Source organism: Vipera berus, assembly GCF_964194415.1.
Source record: "Vipera berus genome assembly, chromosome: 1".
NCBI classification, from domain to species: Eukaryota; Metazoa; Chordata; class Lepidosauria; order Squamata; family Viperidae; genus Vipera; species Vipera berus.
In genome coordinates this window covers 319,527,995-319,555,603 of record NC_138202.1, presented here as the reverse complement: position 1 = coordinate 319,555,603, position 27,609 = coordinate 319,527,995, and the positions used below count along the sequence as shown (strand labels likewise).

Below are 27,609 nucleotides of genomic sequence, written 5' to 3'. Positions count from 1 at the left end.
TTATATCCCACCCTTCTCCGAAGACTCAGGGCGGCTTACAATCTAAAGCACAAATCAATGTGCTTAGCACATTGTATTTCCTCAGGTGGTGCCAGCCAACTCCACTGGCAATAATGGAATTTTTTTTTAATGTATGGAGGAGATATTTAGTGAAGTAAATGTTGGGAGAAATTAAGTTTTACCCCTTCCTTGTTGCTTACACTACTGTAAGCAGAGTTCAGAAGTGGAACTGCATGTTGTACATTTAATATGCTATATGATAAATTATTATGTAGCTGTAGTAGTAACAGTTTCTGGAATTTTACCTAGCACAGCTGGTGATGACCTATAAAGCCCTAAATGGCGAGGGTCCGGGATATTTGAGGGAACACCTGCTGCCAGCATCAAGTTCCCTTTGTCCAGTGCGCTCCCACAGGGAGGGTCTCCTCAGGGTGCCGCCAGTTAAAGAGTGCCGGCGGGTAACACCCAGGGGTAGGGCCTTCTCAGTGGGTGCGCCTGCCCTGTGGAACCAGCTGCCTGCAGAGCTTAGGACTGCCCCCAACCTCCGTTCATTCCGCCGGGACCTGAAGACCTGGCTCTTCGAGCTCTCTGGCCCAGGCTGAGAATATTTTTAATTTTAATTTTAACTGGGTTTTAACTTTCTCAGGGTTCTATTTAATCTCTTTTAATTTGTTTTAACGTTTGTATTGACTGTTTTTTAAATGCCCTGTAAACCGCCCTGAGTCCTTCGGGAAAGGGCGGTATATAAATCTAAATAAATAAATAAATAAATAAATAAATAAAATGCTTTATCTGAAGACTTCAGAGTTTAGCTTTGGATCATTTACATGAAAAACCTGTAAGCTGACACTGAGCTGTAACCTGCTTTACTAAGGAATATAAATAATAGACTTCAGATCTTTTAAACTGCATTGCATATGATTGTAAACCCAAATCTACTCTAAACTATATTATGCTTAGAATACACTTATTGAAATCAGGAAAAATGATAGCTCTGATTAAAATGTCCTCATGGTAATAATGGATTTAGGCTGTTAATTATCTCAAAAATAATGTTTCTGAATGAGAAACATGCAAAACAATTTGACCAACTTTTCTTAATTATGATTGTTAATATTAGAAACATAACATGATAGTCATTAACTGTGTTTAATATATACCATTTATATTTACACTAAATTAACTTTTTCCTCCTTATCAACTTTAACTTAATACCATTTATTTCTTGTGGTGCATTTCTCAGTGTAACACTCTAAAGCAGACATTTCAAACTGGTAACGTCACGTGACGTGTAACGTATCGGGGCAGTTTTGCCATTGCCGGCAATGAGGTGGGTGCGGCTTCTGGATGATGCATCCGGCCCGTGGGCCGGCAGTTTGATACCCCTACTCTAAAGTGTGGGCTTCAGCCAAATGAGAGTGTCTCCCTAGTAAGAACTTTATAAAATCATGCATGATGTAAAGAAAATAATATATATATACACACACTTTCTTCTTACAATACTGGATCTTACCATCATGCAAAATAGCAGAATGCTGGAAGATTGAAATCAAATAGATGTATTTCGTTATGCAGTTGACTTGTGGAAGACACAAATGCAAAATATAAATATGGCCTCGAATTTGTATTTAGTACGCTATTGAACAAATTAGGGGAGAATGAGACTATCAGTAGCTAGAAATTATGATGACTAAACATTGCCACTAATTTCAGAAACAACCGCTTGATAACAATTTCCAAAGCATATGAGCAGAAAGATGCTATTGTGTGGGCTTCCATTAACATTTAGTCAGTCACTCTGGAAAGCAAAATCCTGGACTAGATAAGGCCTCGGTCTTATTCAGGATGGTTGTTACGATCTTGTCACTGCTTCTGGAAACAGCCCCATTAATTCAAAGCTGTATTCAGAGAGATAAATATAGTAACAGTAGCCTGTGTAGAGGCTTAAAGAAGCACTTCACTTTGTACATTTGATGAAACTCCTTCAGTGTTCCTCCACAAAGCAAAACCTACTTGTGAACACTGCAATGATAGCACATTGAAACAACCACTTTGCTGGCATGGGATGCTTTTCTGTGCATTTCTTTCTTTTTTCCTGATAAGAAAGCTGCCTTCTTTGATCCTTTAATTAATGGTATTTGAGGTAGATTACCTTCCTTTCCCACATTGCAACACTACTTAAGTGATTGCCTCTGAAATATTTTATTCATTTACTGTATAATACATTTTATCCTTCTTACTACAGAAGCATTTTGAAGTGGCATACCGTAAGGCAGTGCACACTTTGAAAATGATCTGGAAGGAGTGCTTTGGACTAAGCACTAAGAACTGTGAACTGTTTTATTAAATGGTCCCACTTTTTTTTGCAGGCTTGAATCTGGTTCAAGAATATTTAAGCATGTTCTAGAATGATGTATCCTTGCACAGATTCTTTTCTTAGTGACTTTCAACAAACCTGATATCCTATCTTACTTGAGATAGGTAATTTTTACTGAATTCAAAGAGTAATATACATGAATAGGAATAGATTGTTGATCTTATTGAGGCTTACATTCATTAATATTAGGGTAGGATTTCATGGTTTACAGAATTTCCTTCTGATTTTATCACACTGATTGAAAAGTGATGTTTAATTTCATTTAAAATTTATCTGTGGAGAAACTCAAGTTAGTTATTAGATAAAAACAACTGTGCTTTTCACTAATATTTTTCATTTCTTGGATTACCAGTTCTTAATGAGTTCTGATCCTACTCTTAATAGCCGTCAATGAATTATTTGTCCATGACTATCCAGGAAAATTGTATTTTATGACCTTTGGTCAAATAGACAAAATATTTTTTATAAAACAAAACAAATTGATCAGCAGGTTTTGGAAATTTATGAAAGTGATGGTGGAAATGTAAGTTTACATTGTTTATAGGAATGCCAGCTTCAACAGCCTATTTCTCTTAAAGTTGCAGTTAGATGCATGAGGGAATATGTTATATTTCTTTCTTTATATAAAGCTCATAGCAAATTTATGTGGAATGCATTAGGAAGGCAAGCATCCTCTTTTCAATACTACTTCCAGAAATGTCACAGTACTTATTTGTAGTAGCTAAAAGATGGAAAATCTTAGTTACGAATTTCAAAATTCAGTTACTTTGCCCTACAGTAATAAAGAATATTTTTGGAATTCATGATGCTTCCTCTTTCTTGGCCTCAAAGAGCTGACATTAGTAATAAAAAATTGTCAGAGTGTCTGTCTGCCCCACCTTATACCAAACAAAATCAAGGTGGAGCTATTTTGAGTTTCTTCCTCATGCTAGTGCACACTTTCTCAGGACCGAATTATCTTTTCTCCTTGGCCCCTTCCCAATGCCAGATCTATATTGTTTCACAGGCAAGCAGGTCAACAAAGATGTGCTTATGAGGTCATATTCATTCTTGTAATTCCAGCCTGTAAGATTAAGTCCATTGGAACCTAATGAAATCTGTTTCCCTAAATTCAGGAATCAACAGATTCCACTGAGTTGGATCCAGTTCTTGCTGACTATATGGAATTTGTTTAATAATAATAATAATAATAATAATAATAATAATAATAATAATAATAATAATAATATCTTGAGAGACTATGGTATCGTGCTCTGGAAAGAGGTCCTAAAGCAGCATCTGATGTGGCTAAAAAGGCCAATTCGAGAGTGGCAGTCCCTTCCACACTGAGGGCAGATACAATCTGTCCCCTGTCCAGCCCCCAGATTTCGCTGGTTCTGGGACTGCCTCTTTGCCTCAGCCTGCCGCACAAGTGTCTCTTTGAATTGGAGAAGGCCACGCTGCGTCTTTAGCGTCCAAGCTGAGTGATCAGAGGTCAAGTTTTCCCAGCTGTTAATGTCCATTCCCAAGGCCTTTAGATCCCTCTTGCAGATATCCTTATATCGCAACTCTGGTCTTTCTCTGGGGCACTTTCCCTGCACTAGTTCTCCATACAGGAGATCTTTTGGAATTCAACCATCAGCCATTCTTACAATATGCCCAAACCAGCGTAGACATCTGTTCTGAACCAGCCTGCTACCGGCCTTGCAATAAGGCAAACCCCTGTTCAAACAGTAGAGACTGGAGAGTGTCTGAGGCTGGAAAGCGTCTGCCAAGATTTATTACTCAAACAACAGAACAAAACACTGGAACTTGAATCCTCAAACGGAAGGGTTGCTTTCAGCAACCAGCCCTTCCCCAAACACTCCTTTTATTTAGAGTTCAGGGCGTGGCCTCCCTGTGCCTCCTCCCGAGGAGTCCCACAGCCTTTCTCTGTTTGTTCCTGCTCGACTGCCTCCTGCGTCGGGCGTCCTTGAACAGGGCCAGCTGTGGGTCATCATCCTCCGCACTATCGGGCTCACGTAGCTGAGAAGAGGGCCCCGGCTGGGGGCTCTGCGAAGCCTCCAAGCCATCATCAGCCAGTTCGTCTTCCACACCCTCCTCCTCCCCCTCATCTGAGTCATCCGAGACATCTGAGCCGGCTGCCGGACCCACAGGCTGGCCCTGAGTCACAACAACATCACTGTTACAAAGGTGTATACATGCTAGAAATTCCAGCACATTCCAGGACTGCGCTATTTGGAACTTTGTCATGCCAGGTGATGCCAAGAATACGCCAGAGACAGCGCATATGAAAGGTGTTTAACTTTCTCTCCTGCTGTGCGTAAAGGGTCCAAGACTCACTGCAGTACAAGAGTGTGCTCAGGATGCAGGCTCAATAGACCTGGATCTTTGTATGTTTTGTCAGCTTCTTATTACTCTCTTTGTAAGTCTGGAAAATGTGGTGGTCGCTTTACCAATACGTTTATTCAGCTGAGTATCTAAAGAGAGAGTGTCAGAGATGGTTGAGCCGAGGTACACAAAGTCATGGACGACCTCCAGTTCTTGTACAGAGATTGTAATACAGGGAGGTGAATCCACCTCCTGACTCATGACTTGTTTTTTCCCCAGGCTGTTTGTTAATCCAAACTTTTGGCAGGCCTTGCTAAAACAGTCCATAAGTTGTTGAAGGTCTTCGGCAGAGTGAGCAGTAACGGTAGCATTGTCAGCAAAGAGGAAATCCCGTAGGCACTTTAGCTGGACTTTAGACTATGTTCTCAATCTAGAGAGATTAAAGAGTTTTCTGTCTGATCTGGTCCAGAGATAAATACCCTCTGTTGCAGTTCCAAAAGCGTGTTTCAGCATGACAACAAAAAAGATCCTGAATAAAGTGGGCGCGAGGACGCAGCCCTGCTTCACTCCACTTTGAATGTCAAAGGAATCTAATGTTAAACTATCAAAAACTACAGTGCCCTTCATTTCCTTGTGAAAGGACCTGATGATGTTGAGGAGCTAAGGTGGACATCCAATCTCGGGGAGAATTTTATAAAGGCCGTCCCTACTAACCAAGCCAAAAGACTTCGTAAGATCTATGAAGGCTACAAAAAGTGGCTGTAACAACAACAACAACAACAACATAAGAAGAAGTAGTTGGAAGGGACCCTGGAGGTCATCTAGTCCAACCCCCTGCTCAGGCAGGAAACCCTATACCATTTCAGACAAATGGCTGTCCAGTCTCTTCTTAAAAACTTCCAGTGTTGGAGCATTCACCGCTTCTGGAGGCAGGTTGTTCCACTGGTTAGTTGTTCTGCTGGGAAGTTTCTCCTTAGTTCTAGGTTGCTTCTCTCCTTGACTAGTTTCCATCCGTTGCTTCTTGTCCTGCCTTTGGGCGCTTTGGAGAATTTAGTCGTGTCTGACTCTGGGTAACTTTATAGGCAAGTGCTCTCCATGCTGCCCTGTCAAGCACAGCTTCTTTCAATTGCTGAATGTTCGACTTTGTATCAGATTTGATGTTATTAAGTCAGCATGTTCTTTGCTTGCTCCTTCTTTGTCCACTAACTATTCCTTACATCATTGCCTTCTCCACTGAATTTGTAATACGGGATTTACCTTGCCTTAAATATTTAATTTCTCATTCTAAAATAAAATATTTCATCCAAAATGTTTCAGAAGGGTTTTGGGAGAATTATTCACAGATGTTTCATTAGGAGCTCTCATAAAATCGTATGTATGATTCAGCATTTGCCAGATAAAATGTTGCTTGGGAGCAGCTATAAATGCTTTGGGGAAAGGAGATGCAAGGATTCTATACTGAAGAGGGAAAGCTGATTTCAAGTGAGTGAGAGTGTACATGTAGCATTAGGTTGCACCTCCTTAAAACTGAACATATCTTTCTCTGTGTTGCAGCAATCTTGTGATTTCTTGAAATGATGCAATTTTTTTAGGAATTGTTGACAGACGCTGTGTGAATGCTCTGAATACTCTGAATATTTTTTCCCTCTTTAAATCTAGACTGTTCCTCAGTTCTTCTTTGCTTTGGGTATATCAAAGTACCTGCCAAGTGGGATATAAATTCACTAAATAAATAAAATGTATCTCTTGATAATCAGCTCCAGTTAATATTTTAGTAGTTTATTGGGAAATTCATGACATCCCCAAAGTAAAGTATTGATATTAGGAAAATAGCAAAAAACAGTGCTTCGTAATACTGGTGATACAGTATCTTCAATACTTTTTACGTATGTAAAAGCAGATGTATTTCAATATGTCATATGACATGTCAGAGCTAATGATGATGGTACTATTTGAACTATTAATGGACTATAATATTCTAAGTTTATACAGGCTAAAGCTGTTTTTCTGATCTGTGAATTTTGCATTTTTTCCAGAGCTTGAATCCTGCGATGTAAGAAATTTCTAAGAGGAAAGCCTTTCCTGAGTTCAATGAGAATCAGACATCCCAGAGGACAGGAGGCCAAACAGCAGAGGTAGGAACGATAGCTGTTATTTGATCAGAATGTTATTTCATTGGAATTTTGAGAGGTATGTATTTTTCAAATGCTCACTTGAGAAATAAATCTTTCAAGATCAAGATTTCAAGATCTTTACTTGCTGCTCTCCTCCTGCATGTAGGACTTGACGTTAAGATTTGAAATATTTTATTAGCATTAAACATTTTGTTGTCAGCTTTAGGGGGAGGTTTTTTGAGCTGTTTACATTTGTTTTTGTAACCTTTAAAATAATGTATAAGTCAGAAAACATAGTAATAATAGGGACAGAAAATGTAATTGTTCTGTGTTGATGCCAAATGATAATTTCAATGTATTTCATGTTGATAATTAATACAATATGGTAGCTTACATAAGATTTGGCAACATGGCAATGGCCAAAGAGCTGCAGTATCTGTGGATGGCATCTCTTGAGGAAAAGGTGTGTATATATGTGGATGCAAGATTAGATTTTGACCCAGTTTAAAATTATACTTGTATGTGCCCCCCCCCCGCTAGTACATAATGTGCCTGGTACTGAAAAGATTGCTGATTCCTGAGGTAGTTTGGATTTAGACTGAGACCATTTGATTTCAAACCTTCATTTGGCTTTAAGACCACCCAGGTTCCCATAACCATTCAGCTTGCCATATAAAGAAAACTTGAATAAAAATATGCTACTATGTCTAAAGAAGGCTAGCATGAAAATGTGAAATTTGTCTTGCAGCGTGTGTGTGTGTGTGTGTGTGTGTCATTGAAAAGTCATGATGATTGCTGGAATTGTAGTCGGTTATTTTTTTTTAATCCTCATCTTCAGAAGCTTTCAAAATATTTTAGTTTTCCTTAAACCCTCTCTGTCTTTTTCTTATATATTCTGTGCAATTAGAGAAAGCATTGCTTTGCATTTTGGGAGGATGCACAAAGGCTAGACTCTTGGCTTAGATTCTTGCAACCTTCTACTATTTGTGTCCTATATTTGAGAGAATAAATCTTATCAAAATCCATTCAGCATGCTGCTTTACAAATAGGACTATAAGATTTGTATTAATTATTACATAAGTTAGGAACTAATATTTGGTCCAAACAAATTTAAATAAACATATTTAATGAATATTGCACTCCTTTTAAATGGTCAAATAACAGGTATGGTAAACAATCTGTGATAGTGGTAGAATCATGGTTTCCAACAATTTGAATAAATATTGCTTATTCTAATTCATAGGCTTCCTGAGGTGAGGATGTATCCTGAAATAACCTGGGATACTGCAGTTCTCCAGCACAAAACACTTTAAAGTGTTTCACAGGACCTTTAGTAAGATGGTGAGAGAGTTTTCCGTAGCTTTTGTTTGATGAATGGAGGCAATAGAGCATTCTGAAGAGATTTTGGATGTTACTGTCTATATTTTGGCTACAGCAGACTTCATCTGTCTGAGTCTTAACATAATGTTGAACACTCTAAACTCCATATTTAAATCTTTTATCCTAAAGCTATAGTGGGGAAAAACCTAGACTCCATATTTAAAGCTTTTATCCTAAAGATACAGCATGGAACAATTTTTCTAGCCTTAATTGTTCTGAGTTTATAATTAAGTGATTTATGCAGCACTTGAATTTGAATTACAGCATGACTTGACAGAGAGCTACTAATTATATAAAAGAGGGTTATAACCTGCATTTGTTTAGCTGTCCTCCATGTAGGGGGCATCAGCTGATTGCTGTACTGAAAATAATACTCTAGAGGTTTTTTTAATCTCAACTTTTTTCCCTGCCTGTTCTATTCAACTGCCTGTTTTAACCTAATTATTTCTATTGTATATGGTGTTCCAATTTAGTCCCTAAAGAAGCAGCTGCTACTGATAATCAACAATGGTGTTAGCTTTCTCAGTAGGACACCAAAAAAGCAAACAGTTCTAAATACTTCAATGTTTTGGCTTTGTGTAATACATTAGCTAATGCTGGGTACAGAAATTCTTTTGACATCCCACGAATATAGACAAGCAAATCAACAGAAGAAGTTGCAATAAAATAGAAAAATTATACTGAAATTTCCCAGACTGTGTTCTAATATAGAAAAGGAAAAGTCAAATGGATTTGCATTTTCTGGCTAGCAGATGACAGAGGCCATAACTGGTTACCTAAAAGTTAATTTTACTTCAGCTAAGTGAATACCAGTTTTCTGATGTCTAACTTCCATCACCTCTATCCACTGAAAATATTTTAGGATTAAATCTATATATCTAAGTTATGGAAATCTAGGATTAGTGTGTTGAGAGAAAGGTTTTAAAAGACTCATTGTCCAAATTCTCTTCTCAATGTTTGCCTACTTTTCTTCTTGAATGCAAGAAATCTTTTTCAATCTGCAAGTTCAGCTTTTGAAATGGCAGATGCTTGCTGGGGTGCTTGAAATGCTGAGCTGGGTAAATAAGTATCCACATCCAATCTTTGATATGGCTAGCTGTGATTATTATAAGAATGCACCGGGATATAGAAAATTAAAGAGAATATGCTACATTGTGTATTAGTCCATTGGCAATTCAGCATTTTTACCTTATTCAAGGGTATTGGAATTGTTGGTCCTGAATTGTTGGAGATTGGTAAGGCTGGAAACTTTGCTGGAGATTTCAAAGAGTGTATTAGACTCAAGGATTAAACTGACATTCCTATAGCCTATAGTGATAACTTGCTAGATGTTATTGAGCTAAGAAAAAGAAGATACTGCTTCATACTTTAGTTCAACGGACAAAAGTAGTACAAAGACTTAACTTTTAAAACATGTTCTTGAACAGACTGAAGATGCTGATATCAAATTGCTTCAAAGATTTGGTTGGCCCAAGTCAGGCCCGATATGTATGTTTGTGTGTGAGGGTGTGTGAAAGAGAGAGTTTAGTAAACACTTTGGCCTGGTAAATCCATAATGCTAAGTCAGGATTTTTAACTATTTTGTTGACCAATGTGTGCTGGTCTAATTTGCATATAGAATATGAAGAATCTGTTTACACATCAAGCTAAACCCAAAACAATCAAATCACATTATTGTTTAGAATTAGGTATTAACCAGGCCTTCGTGTATTTTTTCTTATGAATCTCATAAGGTGCAGTGCATGTTGCAGCTTAGTTTCATGAATGATTTTGTATGTGGATGTTTAGTTAATTTATTTTATTTTATTTTATTTTATTTTATTTTATTTTATTTTATTTTATTTTATTTTATTTTATTTTATTTTATTTTATTTTATTTTATTTTATTTTATTTTATTTTATTTTAATTCCATTTATATCCCGCCCTTCTCCGAAGACTCAGGGCGGCTTACAAGCTTAGCAGTAGCCTTCATTCTATGTATATGCCTGCATATTAGGGCTTTCACACACACCCCAGCGGCATTATTACAAAGTCAGCCCCCAACAATGCATAAAGCAACAAAACCAGTAAAGGGGATTTTTTTGAAAAAAGAACTTCAAAACTTTTTTAAAATTTTCTTAGTGTTGGCTTACTAACCCTATTTGTCAATGGGAAACAGAATTGAATGCAACTACTTTGGTTTTACAAGTATCTTTTACGTTGGGAATAAAAATATTTCTTATTCTGCTTTTCAAATAACAAAACAGTTATCAAAGTTAATTTAAGAAACAAACTACAAGTATTAAACTCAGTTCAGCAATACCAAAGCAAAAATGGTATAACAATATTATAGAAGCAATATTATAGAAAAGGAGTCATGATAATTAAAAATATGAGAATAGTGCTATTAGAGAAGCAGAAAAGGAGTAAGAAGAGAAATTGGCTATTTCCAAAGGGTCTTTTTTTCTTTTTAAGTTTCACAGGAGCAGCATTTGGCTGATCTTACTTGGGCTGAGAAGCTGAACTATTCAAGCTTAGTTAATTGATTGGGAAACTACAGTCATGGCCAAAATTGTTGGCACCCCAGAAATTTTTCCAGAAAATCAAGTATTTCTCACAGAAAAGTATTGCAGGAACACATGTTTTGCTATACACAGGTTTATTCCCTTTGTGTGTATTGGAACACAACAAAAAAAGGGAGGAAAAAAAGCAAATTGGACATAATGTCAAACAAAACTCCAAAAATGGGCTGGACAAAATTATTGGCACCCTTAACTTAATATTTGGTTGCACACCCTTTGGAAAAAATAACTGAAATCAGTCACTTCCTATAACCATCAATAAGCTTCTTACACCTCTCACCTGGAATTTTGGACCACTCTTCCTTTGCAAACTGCTCCAGGTCTCTCTTATTGGAAAGGCGCCTTTTCCCAACAGCAATTGTAAGACCTCTCCACAGGTGTGCAATGGGATTCAGATCTGGACTTATTGCTGGCCACTTCAGAACTCTCCAGCGCTTTCTTGCCATCCATTTCTGGGTGCTCTTTGACGTATGTTTGGGGTCATTGTCCTGCTGGAAGACCCAAGATCTCGGACACAAACCCAGCTTTCTGACACGGCTTTACAGTGCGACCCAAAATCCTTTGGTAATCCTCAGATTTCATGATGCCTTGCACACATTCAAGGCACCCAGTGCCAGAGGCAGCAAGACAACCCCAAAACATCATTGAACCTCCACCATATTTCACTGTAGGTACTGTGTTCTTTTCTTTGTAGGCCTCATTTCGTTTTCGGTCAACAGAATGATGTGCTTTACCAAAAAGCTCTATCTTGGTCTCATCTGTCCACAAGACGTTTTCCCAGAAGGATTTTGGCTTACTCAAGTACATTTTGGCAAACTGTAATCTTGCTTATTTATGTCTCTGTGTCAGCAGTGGGGTCCTCCTGGGTCTCCTGCCATAGCGTTTCATTTCATTTAAATGTCAACGGATAGTTTGCGCTGACACTGATGCTCCCTGAGCCTGCAAGACAGCTTGCATTCCTTTGGAACTTGTTTGGGGCTGCTTATCCACCATCCTGACTATCCTGCTTTGCAACCTTTCATCAATTTTTCTCTTCCGTCCACGACCAGGGAGATTAGCTACAGTGCCATGGGTTGCAAACTTCTTGATAATGTTGTGCACTGTGGACAAAGGCAAATCTAGATCTCTGGAGATGGACTTGTAACCTTGAGATTGTTGATATTTGTCCACAATTTTGGTTCTCAAGTCCTCAGACAGTTCTCTTCTCCTCTTTCTGTTGTCCATGCTTAGTGTGGCACACACAGACACACAATGCAAACAGTAAGTGAACTTCTCTCCTTTTTATCTGCTTTCAGGTGTGATTTTTATATTGCCCACACCTGTTACTTGCCCCAGGTGAGTTTAAAGGAGCATCACATGCTTGAAACAATCTTGTTTATCCACAATTTTGAAAGGGTGCCAATAATTTTGTCCAGCCCATTTTTGGAGTTTTGTTTGACATTATGTCCAATTTGCATTTTTTCCTCCCTTTTTTGTTGTGTTCCAATACACACAAAGGGAATAAACATGTGTATAGCAAAACATGTGTTCCTGCAATACTTTTCTGTGAGAAATACTTGATTTTCTGGAAAAATTTCTGGGGTGCCAACAATTTCAGCCATGACTGTATCAAGGCATCATCATTGGGAGTTGGGTGGTATACAACCAGAACATTTCTACCTCCTTTTATTTTGTTCTTTTCTTAAAACTTTAGTTTGGTTTAATCTTGGAACATATTCAGGATTAAAATTAGTTGGGCTTCCTTGGAGAAGAGATAGTACCAATGTTCCTACTAAAAAAACAAGATCATAATGCCTCTACCACTACACATTATTTTATGTAAATGTGATCTTACAGAGATGCACTTCAGATGCTTGATAGAGTGATTACCGTATTATATGCAGAAGAAAATTATACCATGTTTATTAGAGTTTAAAGTAGTAACCAGCATTTGGAATAATTGGGTAGGCAGCTATTGTAGAATAAAACAGTACTGGTGTAAAATAAACCAGTCTCTGCCAAATTCCTAATGGCAGTCCTTTTATAAGGATGATTCATTCCTCCCCTCCCTTTTTAGTTTCACATTTCCAATTGTCAGCTGCAAAATAGCTTTTTGGTGCTTTGCTATCTTTTGGAGCGTAGACTTTAATGGAGCTTTGGCACCCCAGTAAGTTGCTTGTTACTACTGTATGTTTTTCTATGAAACTTATTACCGAAAAAAGATGGCTGCTGGGTTATTGGTGATGGAAAATTCAGTACTGTGAGTAGGAGACTTTTAAGTCCCCAAATTGCCCTTTCCCAAACTCTGATTGTTATTACCTACCTGTAGAATTCTGCACAAGTTGCACATATGTCTACACATATGTCCAAAAGTTCATTAAGGCGAGTCCTGTGGGAACATATTACAATAAACTAAAGATTTCAAAAATCTGTGTTTTAGGCAAAAATTGCATTTTAACTTGTTTGATGAGGAAACTAGGATAACATACTTAATACAATTCGGCTTCATAGACTAATTATTTTGGAGTTCATTGGTTCACAAAACTATGTAAAAACAACAAATTCAAACAAAGCAACTTATGGCTGCTACATGAATTAATATGCAATTTTGGGGAGCTTAATGAAAAGATGAACAGTTGGAGAACTGGTTCTTTTTCATCCCTTCTTCCAATCCTGTGCAGAAGATACTACATAATTACATTTTGAAAAGAAAGTTAAATGGAGTGTAGGCCTACTTCTCTCTATTTATGGAAAATAATTACTATTCTTAATTGTTCATGAGTTTCATTAACAATTCAGAAAGCATGTTTACAGTAAAAAGTTTTAACTTTTTTCAGCTAACTTATTTTCTAACGTATTATGTCTAGTTGCTCTGATTTTTTAAAATAAAAAAAATCAACCTGTTAATTTTAAGCCATCCATGCCAAACAATATGAACACATTTGGTTGAATTGGTATATTCTTGTTTTCTGGATTATCATCTCAACTCAAGAAGAGATGAAGAAGCAGGAATAGGAGAAATGTGCGTTTCTGCTATTCTAATGATAGTTTCCCTATTACTTTTGATGAATTAACTGCCCCACTGAAAGAATGGGGAATCCCACATGCTAAAAGAGTCTGCATTTATGTTAGAAGATATTTCATTTTCTGATTGAAAAACAAAGCATTTTTTTAAGTTTTGAAACTTAACAATTCTTGCAAATTTATCCAGTTATATTCAGCGGCTATCCATTGCTGACAAAGCATTTTATGATACACTTCCACACATGATTAGCATGAGAATTGTAACAATCAGAAGAGAGCAGTTATACTTTCTCTTTTGCATGTGCAGTTTAGCTTTGTCTGGTTTTTTTAAAACACCAAAAGTTTATAATATTCTTGAATGCAGTTACATATGTAATAGAGGAAGAAACAGGTGAGACAGTATAATATCACCTTGCTGTAAGGAATGATTTAGTGAAAATGTTGCAGTCCAAATATTCTTTACATTTACATGTATTATCTGTTTAATTTGTTGCAGTCGTAGTGCTCTTTAGATATATTACCTGTTAACATGTGAGTTTTAAGAATGGAAAACATAGCATTGCAAGCCTATTTTCTTCTTTATTCATTGACTGTGTTTTTGATAATCCAAATATATGTGGTTATATTAATAGATAATATACTATAAACAATAATTTTCAAAGGCAGAGTGAAAAGTAACACACATACACACACACACAAACATATATAACCTTGCTGGTTAAATCTTCTTTCCTGTTTCAGCCTAACCCAAGGCTATCCGCAGGCTATAGTCACAACTTACGACAGTTCATTATTTGTGTAAATTATTCAAATTGCTAATATATATATTTGGTTGCCTCATGAAAATAATGTTTTTTTAATCTTGGCAATCTGTAGTACTCTGTGGCTCTTCTTGAATCCAGCTGTGTGTGGTATCTGGCAAGTCTTGAGCTAAGTGTTGTTTAAAGTATCAATCTCTCTGGTTAATTCTGTAATATCATACATATTATTAAGATAGTTATGGCTCTTGTATTGTTTCTGGCCTTGTTACCACTCAGTTACTGAATTGCTGGCTTTCAATTTTCCTGTCCCTGAGCACTGAAAATCCTGCATGGTATAAGCCAGTACCTTGTCCACTATTTTTAATTTTGTGCCGCGTCTCACAGCATGGTTGCTTCTGCTCCTTTGTGCATGAGGACAGATGAAGAATTTTTAAAGAGGGCAGTTACTGGAGCTATTCAGCCTTATGGCAAACTGTGCTCGATCCTGAGGTGAGTTTGCCACTTCTTTAATGTTATTGCTGATTGCTACCCACTTGTCCTGTTATAATCTGCGTTAACTCTTTTGTGTTTTCCCATTCCCTTTTGTGTGCATTTTCTCTTCTTTCTAGATAAATGGCTCATTTAAATTGGGAGCTGCTACTAAACTATTTTCTGGCTGGCAGATGCAGTGCCTAGCAGCTGCTATCAAAGACGAACCAAACATGAGTGGAGGAGGTGAACAGGTTGACATTTTGCCGGCTAACTATGTGGTAAAGGACCGTTGGAAAGTGGTGAGTGTATTCCTGCATCTCTATCCTGCCAATCCCATCTAAGGATTTTTTCAGTTACTTGAGATGTGCTCTGAATTAGCTGCTACCCTGGTAGAGACAATATCTTCAATACAAGGTGAGCAAATCTTAAAAGTCCGAGGGCTGCATGTACCCTGAAATTGTCTTTGCAGCCCATGGAATCTCCACCTCACCAGAATTGTTAAAATCCAGTAGCACGGATTGCCATTGTTTTGAAGCAGGAAACTCATAAAAACTATAGTATATTAGAGATTAATATAGTTAATAGAAACAATCAAAAATTTGCAAAACTTCAGGAGCAGGAGGCGGGGCAGAAAATCCAATCCCTATTCAATGTAACGTGCCCTGCTAACTTTGTATAATCATTTTGTTCACTGGGGCTATTGTCCTCCCAAAGAACATTATATGAATTTTTCACTTTTGTACAAGATGCATGTAGATGATGTGAGTATCTGATTTCGCTGATGTTTTTAATGAGACATTATGTGAACAAAGTGTGAGCTGGTGTTTTTATTATAATACATTCTGGATGAAGTTCTTTTGAATGATGAGCTTTAGTAGGTGCAGATAGATACATTTTATTAACCCTTCCACCCTAGAACTGGAGATATACAGAAAGAACTGGAAGATCATCTGGTGTCCAGGCCCTTTTTCCTTGCTATTTTGTGGCAGATTTCAAGATGCTGTTTTATATTTATACAACTAAGTTCTTTGTTGTATGGCTACATGTTTTCTACTTTGCCTGATTATTTTCTCACATCTGAATAGTATGCACTCAGGGCTGACTTTAGGCTAAGTGAGTAGGCAGTATCTTAGGGTACAAAAGCTTAGGCGGAGTCAATGCCATTCCTCTTTCTGAAACATTCTTAAAAGGTGAATCTTCACATCAGCAGGGGTTGGTACCATTAGTCAGTGTGGCCTAGAGATACCATATGACCTTGAGCTTTAATGTAGCATTAAATACACTATATATACTTAATAGAACCAGTGCAGTGTAGTGGTTAAGGCATCAGGAACTAGGAGATGGTGAATTCTACCCTTAGGCACAAAGCCAGCTAGGTAATCTTAATCTAGTCATTTTCTCTCATCCCTAGGAAAGAGTCAGTGGCATACCACTTCTGAAAAACGTTGCCAAGAAAACTGTAGGCATTTGTCCAGGTAGTCTCTGAGACTCAGGCACTGTTGAATGGAAGAAAAAAGGACATACATAATAGTATCACCGTTGAAAAATGGGGAAAGTGGGCTTCTGCAGAAATTACTTTCAGGTTGCTGTTCCATTATCTGGGGATTATTTTGTTTTTTTATCATTATCTATTTACAGCTGCTTGTAAATTATCAGGCTACAGCTATGTACAGTAGAACATGGCTGCAGCCTGATAATTATATGATTTCAAATTACTTTAAAACATTGATTTACCTATTTTATAAGAGGGACCAGCAACAAAATGTTGTACCATTGATTGCTCCTCCTCAACATTCTGTTTCAGCATATTTCATCATTTCCCTTCCAACCACTAAGTTCTGTACATTATTCCTAATTTGTTTCTATATAACATACTGTTTCTGTATAACAACTAATATGATAGGTCTGTCCACTCTCTGCTAATGCCATTTATATATAAAATCTCAATTTTAAGATGCAGATATTTCCGACATTTTCCCAGTTCATCTGCAGCAATGTAATTGTATCTAGATTTGCTTTGCCTTCCTTCACTGCTATTTGTGTAGCTTCAGAATATTGAAGAGGTCAATTGCTAATGTGGTTTTCATGCTTGCTATGAAGGACTTGGCAGGGAGTCAGCAAGACCAGCTTTTGTTGTATTCATTTATCCAATGTCATATTGAATTAAACATAGTATTTTTGCAGGAAAAGACTGAAGTGCTAAATATAGTATCTTTGCTATTATAAATTGTATGCTTAGAAGACAGTAGTTTCCTGCAATAATTTAATGAAGATGCAGTTTCTTACCAATCTATGTTATGTATGCATATTTTAATCTTCCTTCTTTCCTCTTTATCCTTTTTTTGCATTGCTTGTCTTAATAATCTTATCTCTAAAAACTCTTTCCATGGTGTTCAGTTTAAGTGCTATATTTCTTTGTGAAAATTATTGGTACACAAGTCACTGGGTATCTAATTGCCAGGACAATTTCAGAACTATGGTTAGCTTATTGAAACTAATAGGCTTTTTGTGGTGGGCATAAGTCATTGCGGACAATAAAGGAAAAGGAAGCTCGTGATAGTCAGTGGCAAACTATGTAGAATAATAGAAAGTAGCCAGGTGGAATATTCATTTATTTTCTCAAACCATAAACCGTGGTATGTTGGGCAGATGGTGCTTTAGTGTCTTTAGTTAAAGGTAAAGGTAAAGGTTCCCCCGCACATGCGTGCTAGTCGTTTCCGACTCTAGGGGCCGGTGCTCATCTCCGTTACAAAGCCGAAGAGCCAGCGCTTGTCCGAGGACGTCTCCGTGGTCATGTGGCCGGCATGACTAGACGCCAAAGGCGCACGGAATGCTGTTACCTTCCCACCGTAGTGGTCCCTATTTTTCTACTTGCATTTTTACATGCTTTCGAACTGCTAGGTTGGCAGAAGCTGGGACGAGTAACAGGCGCTCACTCTGTTACGCAGCACTCGGGATTCGACCCGCCAAACTGCCAATCTTCTGATCGACAAGCTCAGTGTCCTAACCCACTGAGCCACCGTGTCCCTAACTTTAGTTAGCTTACTATAAAAATGTCCAGAGAGGTCATGTAAAAATGATATAGTTTAGATATCTTCAAGTGAAAATGTAAGTCTTCTTTTCATTTCTTTATTTTTTTTTCTGGAAATATTCCCAATATATTGGACCCAATGAAACAGTGTGCATAGAGGCCAGTGTAATTAAGGATGATGGTCACAGTGTCCCAGGGTCAAGTGACCACCTTTTGTGACCTTCTGACAGGCAAAGTCAATGGGAAAGCTAAATTCACTTAACCGGGTTACGTATTTATCAGCTGCAGTGATTCACTTAACAACTGTGGCAAGAAAGGTCATAAAATAGGGCAAAACTCACTTAACAAATATCTCAACAGAAATTTTGGGCTCAATTGTGATCGTAAGTCGAGAACTACCTGTATTACACATCCCTTGCAACCATCCTTAAATACAGACCTTAACACATTACAAATGTATTATTACAGAGAACTTTTCCTAATTCTCTGATAGTTTTTAAAAATCTTTGTTTCCATAAATAATTTTGTATTTTGTCGGCTTTATTTTTGCCAAAACCCTGTTCCCACAAACAGTCTGTTTCCCTTCCCTGACTCTTAATAGAATACTACAGATACTATAATATTCTTTTTCCTCAAGAAAAAATATTTCAAAGTTAGAAGGTCAAACTTGTGACGTCATGTGATGTCGTGTGATGTATCATGACTTTTCCCCCATTGCCGGCAAAGGGGTGGGCGCGGTTTTGGCATGACGCATTCGGCCTTCGGGCCGGCAGTTTCACATGCCTGCTTTAAGAATATTTCCTTGACTTCTTTGTCTTTAGGAATGGTAGCATTTGTGCATTTAGCCAAATTAGTCTCAAGATATTATTTCTCTGTTAAATATTGTTCTTCCAATAAAACAACCATCTAATCTTGATAGAGTTGCTAGTTTCCATCTCTGCCTTTACTGCCTTTAACTTTTCTAGAAAAGACTGCAGAGGCATTAGTGATGAAGGCTGTGTGTTCAGGGGTGTGTAAATACTTTAAATCTAGGAAACCTAGATTCAAGTTAATATTCACTCCTGAAGTTCTGTGGCATTTCTCTTGCTAAGTCTTGTATCAGGTCTAGAAACTGATTTTTCTTGCATTTGTGGTCACTTAGCAGCTTTCTGGCTAGAAATACTGGATTTTTTTGTTGCTGTTCAATCTTTTCCAATTCTTGTAGACTGCCTGGACAAGTTCCTACAGTTTTCAGAAGTGGTTTGCCAGTGCCTCTTTTTTCCTCAGGTTGAGAGAAAATGACTGGGCCAAGGTCACCCGGCTAGCTTACTATTTAGGGGCTATTGCATGTCATTTCCTCCAATAATCATTTAAGTGAGGTGGATGGTGTAGCATATTGATAAAGTAAAATAGTAGTTTACTCTCATCCTTTAGTTTGCTAACATATTTCATATTTCCTGGAAACCATCTTATGAACTGTGTAAGTATTTGGCAAAATGGAGCTGCAAAGACCAGCAGGGAAAGAATCTTCTCATTGGTTGTCAGAAACATTTTGGCATGTTGCTTGATTTTCATAGCTGGAATTCTAGAGACATGACCCCAAGCACATTTTTTTTATCATGGTGCTAATATTCACGTAGTTTCCATAGCAAAACAGTAAAATTCTTTTTTACATCAGTTAATACAAATGTCAAACCTTTGAAATACTGTAGGCTGTCAGTACTTTGATAAATGGAGCTGTTAGTTCTTCTCATTTAACAAGATGACACTTCAATTTCTAATCGCTTTCTAAGCATTTGATGCTCATATTGCTGACAGTAAAGATTTTTAAAAAACTGGTTAGGGAATATCATTTTTATTTTTTTAGAACAGTTTTTGCTACTATTCTGAAAGTACTCTCTCAGCAACTATCAGTAAATATTTTGTTCTATCTACTGTATACAAGCCTCTCAACTGGTTATTTCCCTCTGCTATATTCCCAAACAATTACAGCTGTGATGGGTGCACTGTTGGAAGTTCTGAAAGACCAGAATTACTGACAAATAATCATGGAGAAAATCTATCTATATGGTTGCTCAGAGTCTCTACACTAACTTAACTATGCCACATAATCAGCAAAAACCTATCTCTGTATGCATATACATTTGTCTATGTTTTATTCTATCATTTAAAAGCCAGGAAATCACATAAGAGATTTGCTTTATTTTCTTATTTTATATTGTTTACACAGGGACGCGGTGGCTCAGTGGGTTAGGACGCTGAGCCTGTCGATCAGAAGGTTGGCAGTTTGGCGGGTCGAATCCCGAGTGCCGCGTAACAGAGTGAGCGCCTGTTACTCGTCCCAGCTTCTGCCAACCTAGCAGTTCGAAAGCACGTAAAAATGCAAGTAGAAAAATAGGGACCACACCGGTGGGAAGGTAACAGCGTTCCGTGCGCCTTTGGCGTCTAGTCATGTCGGCCACATGACCACGGAGACGTCCTCAGACAAGCGCTGGCTCTTCGGCTTTGAAACGGAGATGAGCACCGGCCCCTAGAGTCGGAAATGACTAGCATGCATGTGCGGGGGAACCTTTACCTTTACCTTTATATTCCCAAACATGCATTTTCTAATCAATAACTCAAAATTATTTCATTTTGTAGTACTAGGAAACCTAGACATTTTAGCTGTATTTCTGATTTTGCAACTCATATAGTTTGTCATTATACCCTAGTCATTTTTACCATATTTACTATAAAGAATGAATATGAATGTAAGATGTAACAAATCTCAATCTATTTTAGGTCACAGTGATTATTCCTAAATTGGCAATGCACGATGCTTTATTAGATGCCTCTGTTGCATTTATGGGTTGTACCTAATACTTAGAAGTAAAAAGCAGTCGGGTCTTTCTTTTTTGATGTGTGACAACTACTACTTGCTGCAAAAAATGGAACTGCTGTGTAAAGATACTTAGTTTAATAGGAAACATTTTCTGATCTTGCACGTATAGATAGATATAAACTGTACTCATATATTTATTAAATATCTCAGTCTGGGCAGATGAAAAATAGACTTGCAATAGTTAAAAAAACAAGTAAACGGTGCAGTGCGGTTAGGTTAAGGAGATACACAAGATAACTAAACTAAACTGTGCTCATTGTACAAAACATTTTCAGCTTATTTAAAATGGCAAGTTTTGTTTTCCATGTACAGGTTTAAGCCTGGATTAATTCTTCTGTAGAATTATTTGCTATGGACTTGTATTTAGTTGTCTGTTTACCTTGGTGTGGAGTCCAGAATCTAATAATAGTCCCAAGAATCTTTGGTCATAGTTACATCTCTGCCACCCATTGTAGCATACTTTTTTTTTATAAAAACACAGACATTGTTTAATATATATGAAATTAAAATGAAGTAATTTCTGCATCCAATTCCATTTGAAGGGAATTTTGTAATTTATAATCTCTTCCTTTTATTATAACAAACTCGAAGTAGTTTCTTTTGGTATTCTTAGTATTCTTGATCCTTGGCTCTTTCTGAACATTTAGTTTTTCTGACAAAATTGCCACTACTTCATGTTCTCAGCATATTAGATCACTTACCTTTTTACTGCGCTTCTGAGCATTTTTGGTATTCAGATCTTCACTAACTTTATAGGTACTGATTTATTCTAATGTACTATTTTTTCCCTCATTGGAATTGTTTGCAGTTTTGTTTTTTTTAGGAATTCCAGCTCATGTTGAACTTTTTCAAATCATTTAGTTATTTAAAATCTTTTTTTATATAAAAATCAAAGATATATGTTTAATTGCAGTCAGCTTTAGTTTTCTTTGAAATCAAGAATCCTAGCATTTCTATTTTTAACACTTCCCTTTTACTTATTATTAATTAAAAGAAGTTGAACCTTTTCTGCCTTCATCCATTCCCTGAAGGAGTAAGTTGGCATAAAAACAAGTTAAGAATTTCCTGAAAGAGCCATGCTTGGCCGAGTTTATCTTTCAAGAGATGTCTGGTTAAATCAGATCCCACATTATTACAATTTCATTTCCTTTGGGAGAAATGCAGTGCAGTTTTAAAAAGTGTATCTGTAACATTACTTCTTGGTTGGATAGGCAATAAACACTTTTTTTTGTTTTTCCACATTATTTAGTACAGGGTTTTATATATTGCTCATGTCTGCAGTTAGTGTGTGTGTGTGTGTGTACACACACAAACAAAATAAAAAAGTATTTGATCCCCTGTTGATTTTGTACGTTTGCCCACTGACAAAGAAATGAACAGTGTATAATTTTAATGGTAGGTTTATTTTAACAGCGAGAGACAGAATAACAACAACAAAATCCAGAAAAATGCATTTCAAAAAAGTTATAAATTGATTTGCATTTTAATGAGTGAAATAAGTATTTGATCCCCTATCAATCAGCAAGATTTCTGGCTCCCAGGTGTCTTTTCTACAGGTTATGAGCTGAGATTAGGAGCACTCTCTTATTTTTTATTTTATTTACCGTAAGCTTTATTGGTTTTTCAATGTTTACATATTCATATATTTGTGAAGCAATATGGTGGTTGGGTAGTGAAAAGTAACAAATAACAAGTTGTAAATAGTTCAGGTTGCATCAATAAAGATTCCCTCTCTGATTCCCTTAGTTTTCACATAGTCAAAGTGATCAAGTTAGTACATTTCTAGATATGACCTAATCAATTAAGAAAGTTTTCAATGTAATTAGACTAATACATATCAAAATCCTGTTTTTAAGTTTTACCTAATTGCAATAAAATACTCTAAAGTGGCCTATAATATACAGAAGAAAGCTTACTTTTTGGGTAACCTACAATTCCCTATATCAGTAAAGAATAATTCTCTTGTCTACAAAACTTACATTGTTCATTACAAATCATTCCTATGATTTAACAGTAAATTCTAGTTTTCATCTTAACAAATCACCAATTGTTAGAAAAGTTTTTTTGTCTTAACCATTCAACAATTATTAAAATACTATCTTATAAGATTCTAAATTCTGTAGTATAATTCAAAGTTTTATTCTAAAAGCTTAATTTTGTTTTCCTTTAAAAATCTAAAACCTAAATATGAAATCAGTTTATTTTTTTTTTTAAGATTCCCCTTAGTCCATCAAAAAAGATTTTTTTAAGTTCTGTCCTTACAAATCCCCCAAAAAAGACAAGTCTAAATCTTTAAATCTAACTCTTGCCTTCCTTTTGTGCCAATCAGGCTTCCATCTTAGTGTCTTTAAATTCTCAAATGTGTCTCCCTTTCTTCCTCCACCTCTTATTTGAATCCACGGAGACCATCGAAATGACAGTTTTGCCAAGCTGGTGTCCCCTTTATAATCATTGAAATATTGCTTTAATAGCTCAGTTTTTGATGTTTGATGTTCCATTTCCATCTGGGTTAGGTAGAACGTAGTAGCTAATGTTGTTATCGTTTGATTAGCTGAATCCTCAACATACTGTATTTGAAGGCCTTTGATACCTTCACTCTTAATGTTGCTTTCTTCGGGTGTTGTTTTTTGAACTGTAAGTTTTGTAGTTAAAGTTGGAGTTTGGACTTCAAAGTTCTCTGTAGGCTGCGTTTGTTGCTCTTTGAAGTCTCCTATTTCAGTGGGGGCGTACCTCAGCTGGGGTGTCGCAGGATCCGGGCCGGCCAGGTGCCTCCGCTCACCCACGACACAACTACCAGGGGCTCCTGCCGGTCCACACTCCAGCAGGCAGAGCTTAGCGTCACGCCGCGTCCCGTCTATGCCCAGCGCCGCCGCGGGTCACACTCAGGATATGGAATGGTACCATGGAGTGGCCGCCGGGTCAACTCCAGCCTGACCTGCCACCGCAGGCCAAGCTGCCGGGCCGACTGCTGGTCTTCTTCCAGTACCTGCACGTGCAGCTGGCCGGCAGCGTGCCCTGGGGCATCACCCAGCAGGGCGGGCTGGAGCACGTCGAGCCCCTCATCATCTCCAAGGTGAGTCTGCGGTGCAGTCTCCCCAAGGAGTGCAGGCTGCACAGCTCCGTGCGCCGGGAGGTTAGGAGCCAGCCGTGGCTGTTTCTCTGGCCGCCTTGAGTCCGCTTTCCCGCCCGGGCGCCTCGCCAGCTGGGGGTTGCTCGCCCTCCCCCCGGCGTCCCACCTCGCTCCCTCCTGCTTCCTTCTCGGGCACAACTTCCCTGTGTTTCTGGGCTAGGTGACGCTCCGCAGCTCTGAGGAGACCCCAGCGCTCCACGGCAAGTGAGAAGGGGCGGTGGAGCAGGGCAAGGGGAGACCTGCCGGGCAGGGAAGAGGCAGGCCCGGGGAACCCAGAGACTGTCCGCCCCCACCCGCACAGCAAGTAGAAAAAGGTCCCACTCACCTTTCCAGTCTCTTTCTCCGCTGACTCCACGTGCAGTCCAAAGAAGCAAAGAAGTTTGTGGGCAGTCCCACAAACCAAAGAACTTCAATCAATCAATTCAAACTTCAAGAGGTTTTTTTTGTGTGTGAGCAGTTAGAATTGATTGATTGAATTTTTTTAGTCCCACTTTTTTTTTGGAACTGGAAGGAGGCTGCCTGGGAGCCGCAGGAGACGGCTCTAGCCAATGAGCTGTCAAGGGGCTAATGAGCTGCAAATGTTGCTGGGCTCCATAGCCCACGTGCACTTGCCTCCTACTGAGCAAGTGCTCAGCCGGGCCGGTGCCAAGGTGGTGGGGGCTGGACCTTTGTAATTTCCAGGAGAGTTGTGCGGGCTGGATTCAATCATTTGGCGGGCCGTTTGTGGCCCGCGGGCCTTGTGTTTGACATGTCTGCATTATGCCACGAAGGACTGAAATCCTGCAGCGCCTGCAAGTTCCTCCTGCTCAAGAAAGCACTTGTACAGGCCTATCTGAAGTTTGCCAATGAACTTCTGAATGATTCAGAGGAGAATGGGTGAAAGTGTTGTGGTCAGATAAGACCAAAATCGAGCTCTTTAGCATCAACTCAACTCGCCATGTTTGGAGGAGGAGCAGTGCTGCCTATGACCCCAAGAACACCATCCCCACCGTCAAATGTGGAGGTGGAAACATTATGCTTTGGGGGTGTTTTTCTGCTAAGGGACAGGACAATTTCACCACATCAAAGGGACGATGGATGGGGCCATGTACCATCAAATCTTGTGTGAGGATCTCCTTCTCTCAGCCAGGGCATTGAAAATGGGTCGTGGGTGGGTATTCCAGCATGACAATGACCCAAAACACATGGCCAAGGCAACAAAGGAGTGGCTCAAGAAGAAGCACATTAAGGTCATGGAGTGGCCTAGCCAGTCTCCGACCTTATTCCCATAGAAAATCTGTGGAGGGAGCTGAAGGTTCAAGCTGCCAAACGTCAGCCTTGAAACCTTAATGATTTGGAGAGGATCTGCAAAGAGAAGTGGGACAAAATCCCTCATAAGATGTGTGCAAACCTGGTGGCCAACTACAAGAAACATTTGACCTCTGTGATTGCCAACAAGGGTTTTGCCACCAACTACTAAGTCATGTTTTGCGAAGGGGTCAAATACTTATTTCACTCATTAAAATGCAAATGAATTGATAACTTTTTTGAAATGCATTTTTCCGGATTTTTTTTGCTCTTATTCTGTCTCTCACTGTTAAAATAAACGTACCACTAAAATTACAGAGTGATCATATAATAATTTGGTTTTAAGCAATTTTTAAAAAGTATGAAGATTTGGCATGTTTTATATTCCAGGAGGCAGGATGCCATACCATGGGGCAGCTGCACAGAAGCCACATTATTGGATTGGCCCATCCCTTTGATAAGGAATCTCATCAAATAGACTTTTAAAAAAATAAATTAAAATTAAAAAATAACCAGGTTTTAAGTTAAACTAATTTTAAGGAATCCTTTCCCTCTTAGAGACTTATCTAAGACCTTAAAATAGAAACAATAAAGATAACAAATATAAAAACCATATGCATTTTCACAGCTGAAGGAAAATGGAATAAACAGTCTCATACCGAAACATTTTTAGTACTCCAAAAAGTGCTTAGAAAAATAGCAAAATGCCTAATTATTAATATAAAAATATAGAAACTAACATTTTCAAAGATTAAAAAAACTAAACTAAAGGAAAACTCTGAACTTCAGAGGCATATTCTACAATGTAATAGACATTTATCCTTTGGTTAGGGAGATCATCTGCAATTAAAATTATATTTATTATTTATTCACTCTATTCATTTTTTCTGATTCCCACGAGAAAATATATATTTGCTCCCAAATCTGGTTTTGATTATTTGATTATGTGTTATCAAGCAGACATTAACTCTTAGAGACCACATAGAGGTATTTTTCCAGACAATCCCTCCCATATCTGTTACATCTAGCAGCAAACAAAAATTGCTGGATAAAGAAGAAAAGCTCTTTCCTCACTGGATTCTTATGTTTGTTACTTATCTACAGAGGCAGGTGAGGAAAAATCCTCATTCTAGTATATTTTACGAAGATGATTGTTGGGAGAACTGCAAAATTCTTTCTTGGAGAATTTTATAATTAATATAATTAATTATAGAATAATAATATAATTCTCAATTTTGAATAAGAGTGAAAATCCCTATATTACCTAGATTTTATTTCCAGATCTCATTCAGATGATAATGAAAAAAAGTTCAAACAAGTTTTCCATAAAAACCTCTAGGGGCTACTCTCACTCTGTTTAAAAGAAGACTCACTTTTTTTGAAGAATGAATCTTGCATCCATATTATTTTGTCTTGGAGCTCCACCATTTCTTTGATGTGTTTATGATTAGCATGTTTAAATTGCTCATTTCCGTGGTCAAAGGAATACTGTATCCTAAAGGCTAATGCATAGTACTTTGCAAGGATATGCTAGGCCCTTGATGAATATAATCCCTCAGATCTTTTCTAAAGCAGACTCTTAACTGAGATCACTGCGACAATTTTTCATCCATTAACTGGGAGTAGTTTGCACTTGTGAAACTTAAGAAAGCAGAGGGAATTTTCAGGGCTTTTAGCTCTCAGTTAGATCCAAGCCTCTTCTACTCAGTCAAGGCCATCTGGGGGAAATGTGGTGGGAACTAAGTGGGGGTGATTTCTTCCTTGAATAATGGGATTCTCTCTGCCTGAAAATGGTGGTGATGTGCTCTCCCCTTAAGAAATATTTACTTCTCCTTTTGAGCAAAGATTTTATTTTATTTATTTTATTTTAATTGCATTTATATCCCGCCCTTGTCCGAAGACTCAGGGCGGCTTACAAGCTTAGCAGTAGCCTTCATTCTATGTATATGCCTGCTTATTAGGGTTTTCACACACACCCCAGCGGCATTATTACAAAGTCAGCTTAATTGCCCCCAACAATCTGGGTCCTCATTTTACCTACCTCGGAAGGATGGAAGGCTGAGTCAACCTTGAGATCTGCAAGAAATAGGTTATCTTGGCCCTTTTCAGTAAAGTTTCCTGCCAGGATATAATGCTGAGAAAACATTGTTCTTATTTGTGGATAATATCCTGTGGGACTGGGACAGAGATGGCACCACTCTCCTGGACCTGCTTGACCTCTTAATGACCATTACCATCAATCGTGGTATTCTTCTGGACTTTGAGAGAAGGACACACTATTTTGCATTCTCTGAAGTTGGTATCAGGCAAAGTAGGGGAAGTG

The 27,609-nt window shown here is 38.0% G+C and overlaps 1 protein-coding gene across 1 annotated transcript in view; it reads left to right on the top strand.

The window, feature by feature from the left end:
- The window catches only part of TTBK1 (tau tubulin kinase 1), a 105,039-nt gene that overhangs the window by 7,814 nt on the left and 69,616 nt on the right, over positions 1–27,609 (top strand). Inside the window, exons 2-3 of the mRNA XM_081328317.1 lie at positions 6,724–6,822; positions 15,116–15,277. Coding sequence (XP_081184443.1) covers positions 15,170–15,277 — 108 coding nt within the window. The 5' untranslated portion in view covers positions 6,724–6,822; positions 15,116–15,169. The remainder of the gene's footprint in view (positions 1–6,723; positions 6,823–15,115; positions 15,278–27,609) is intronic.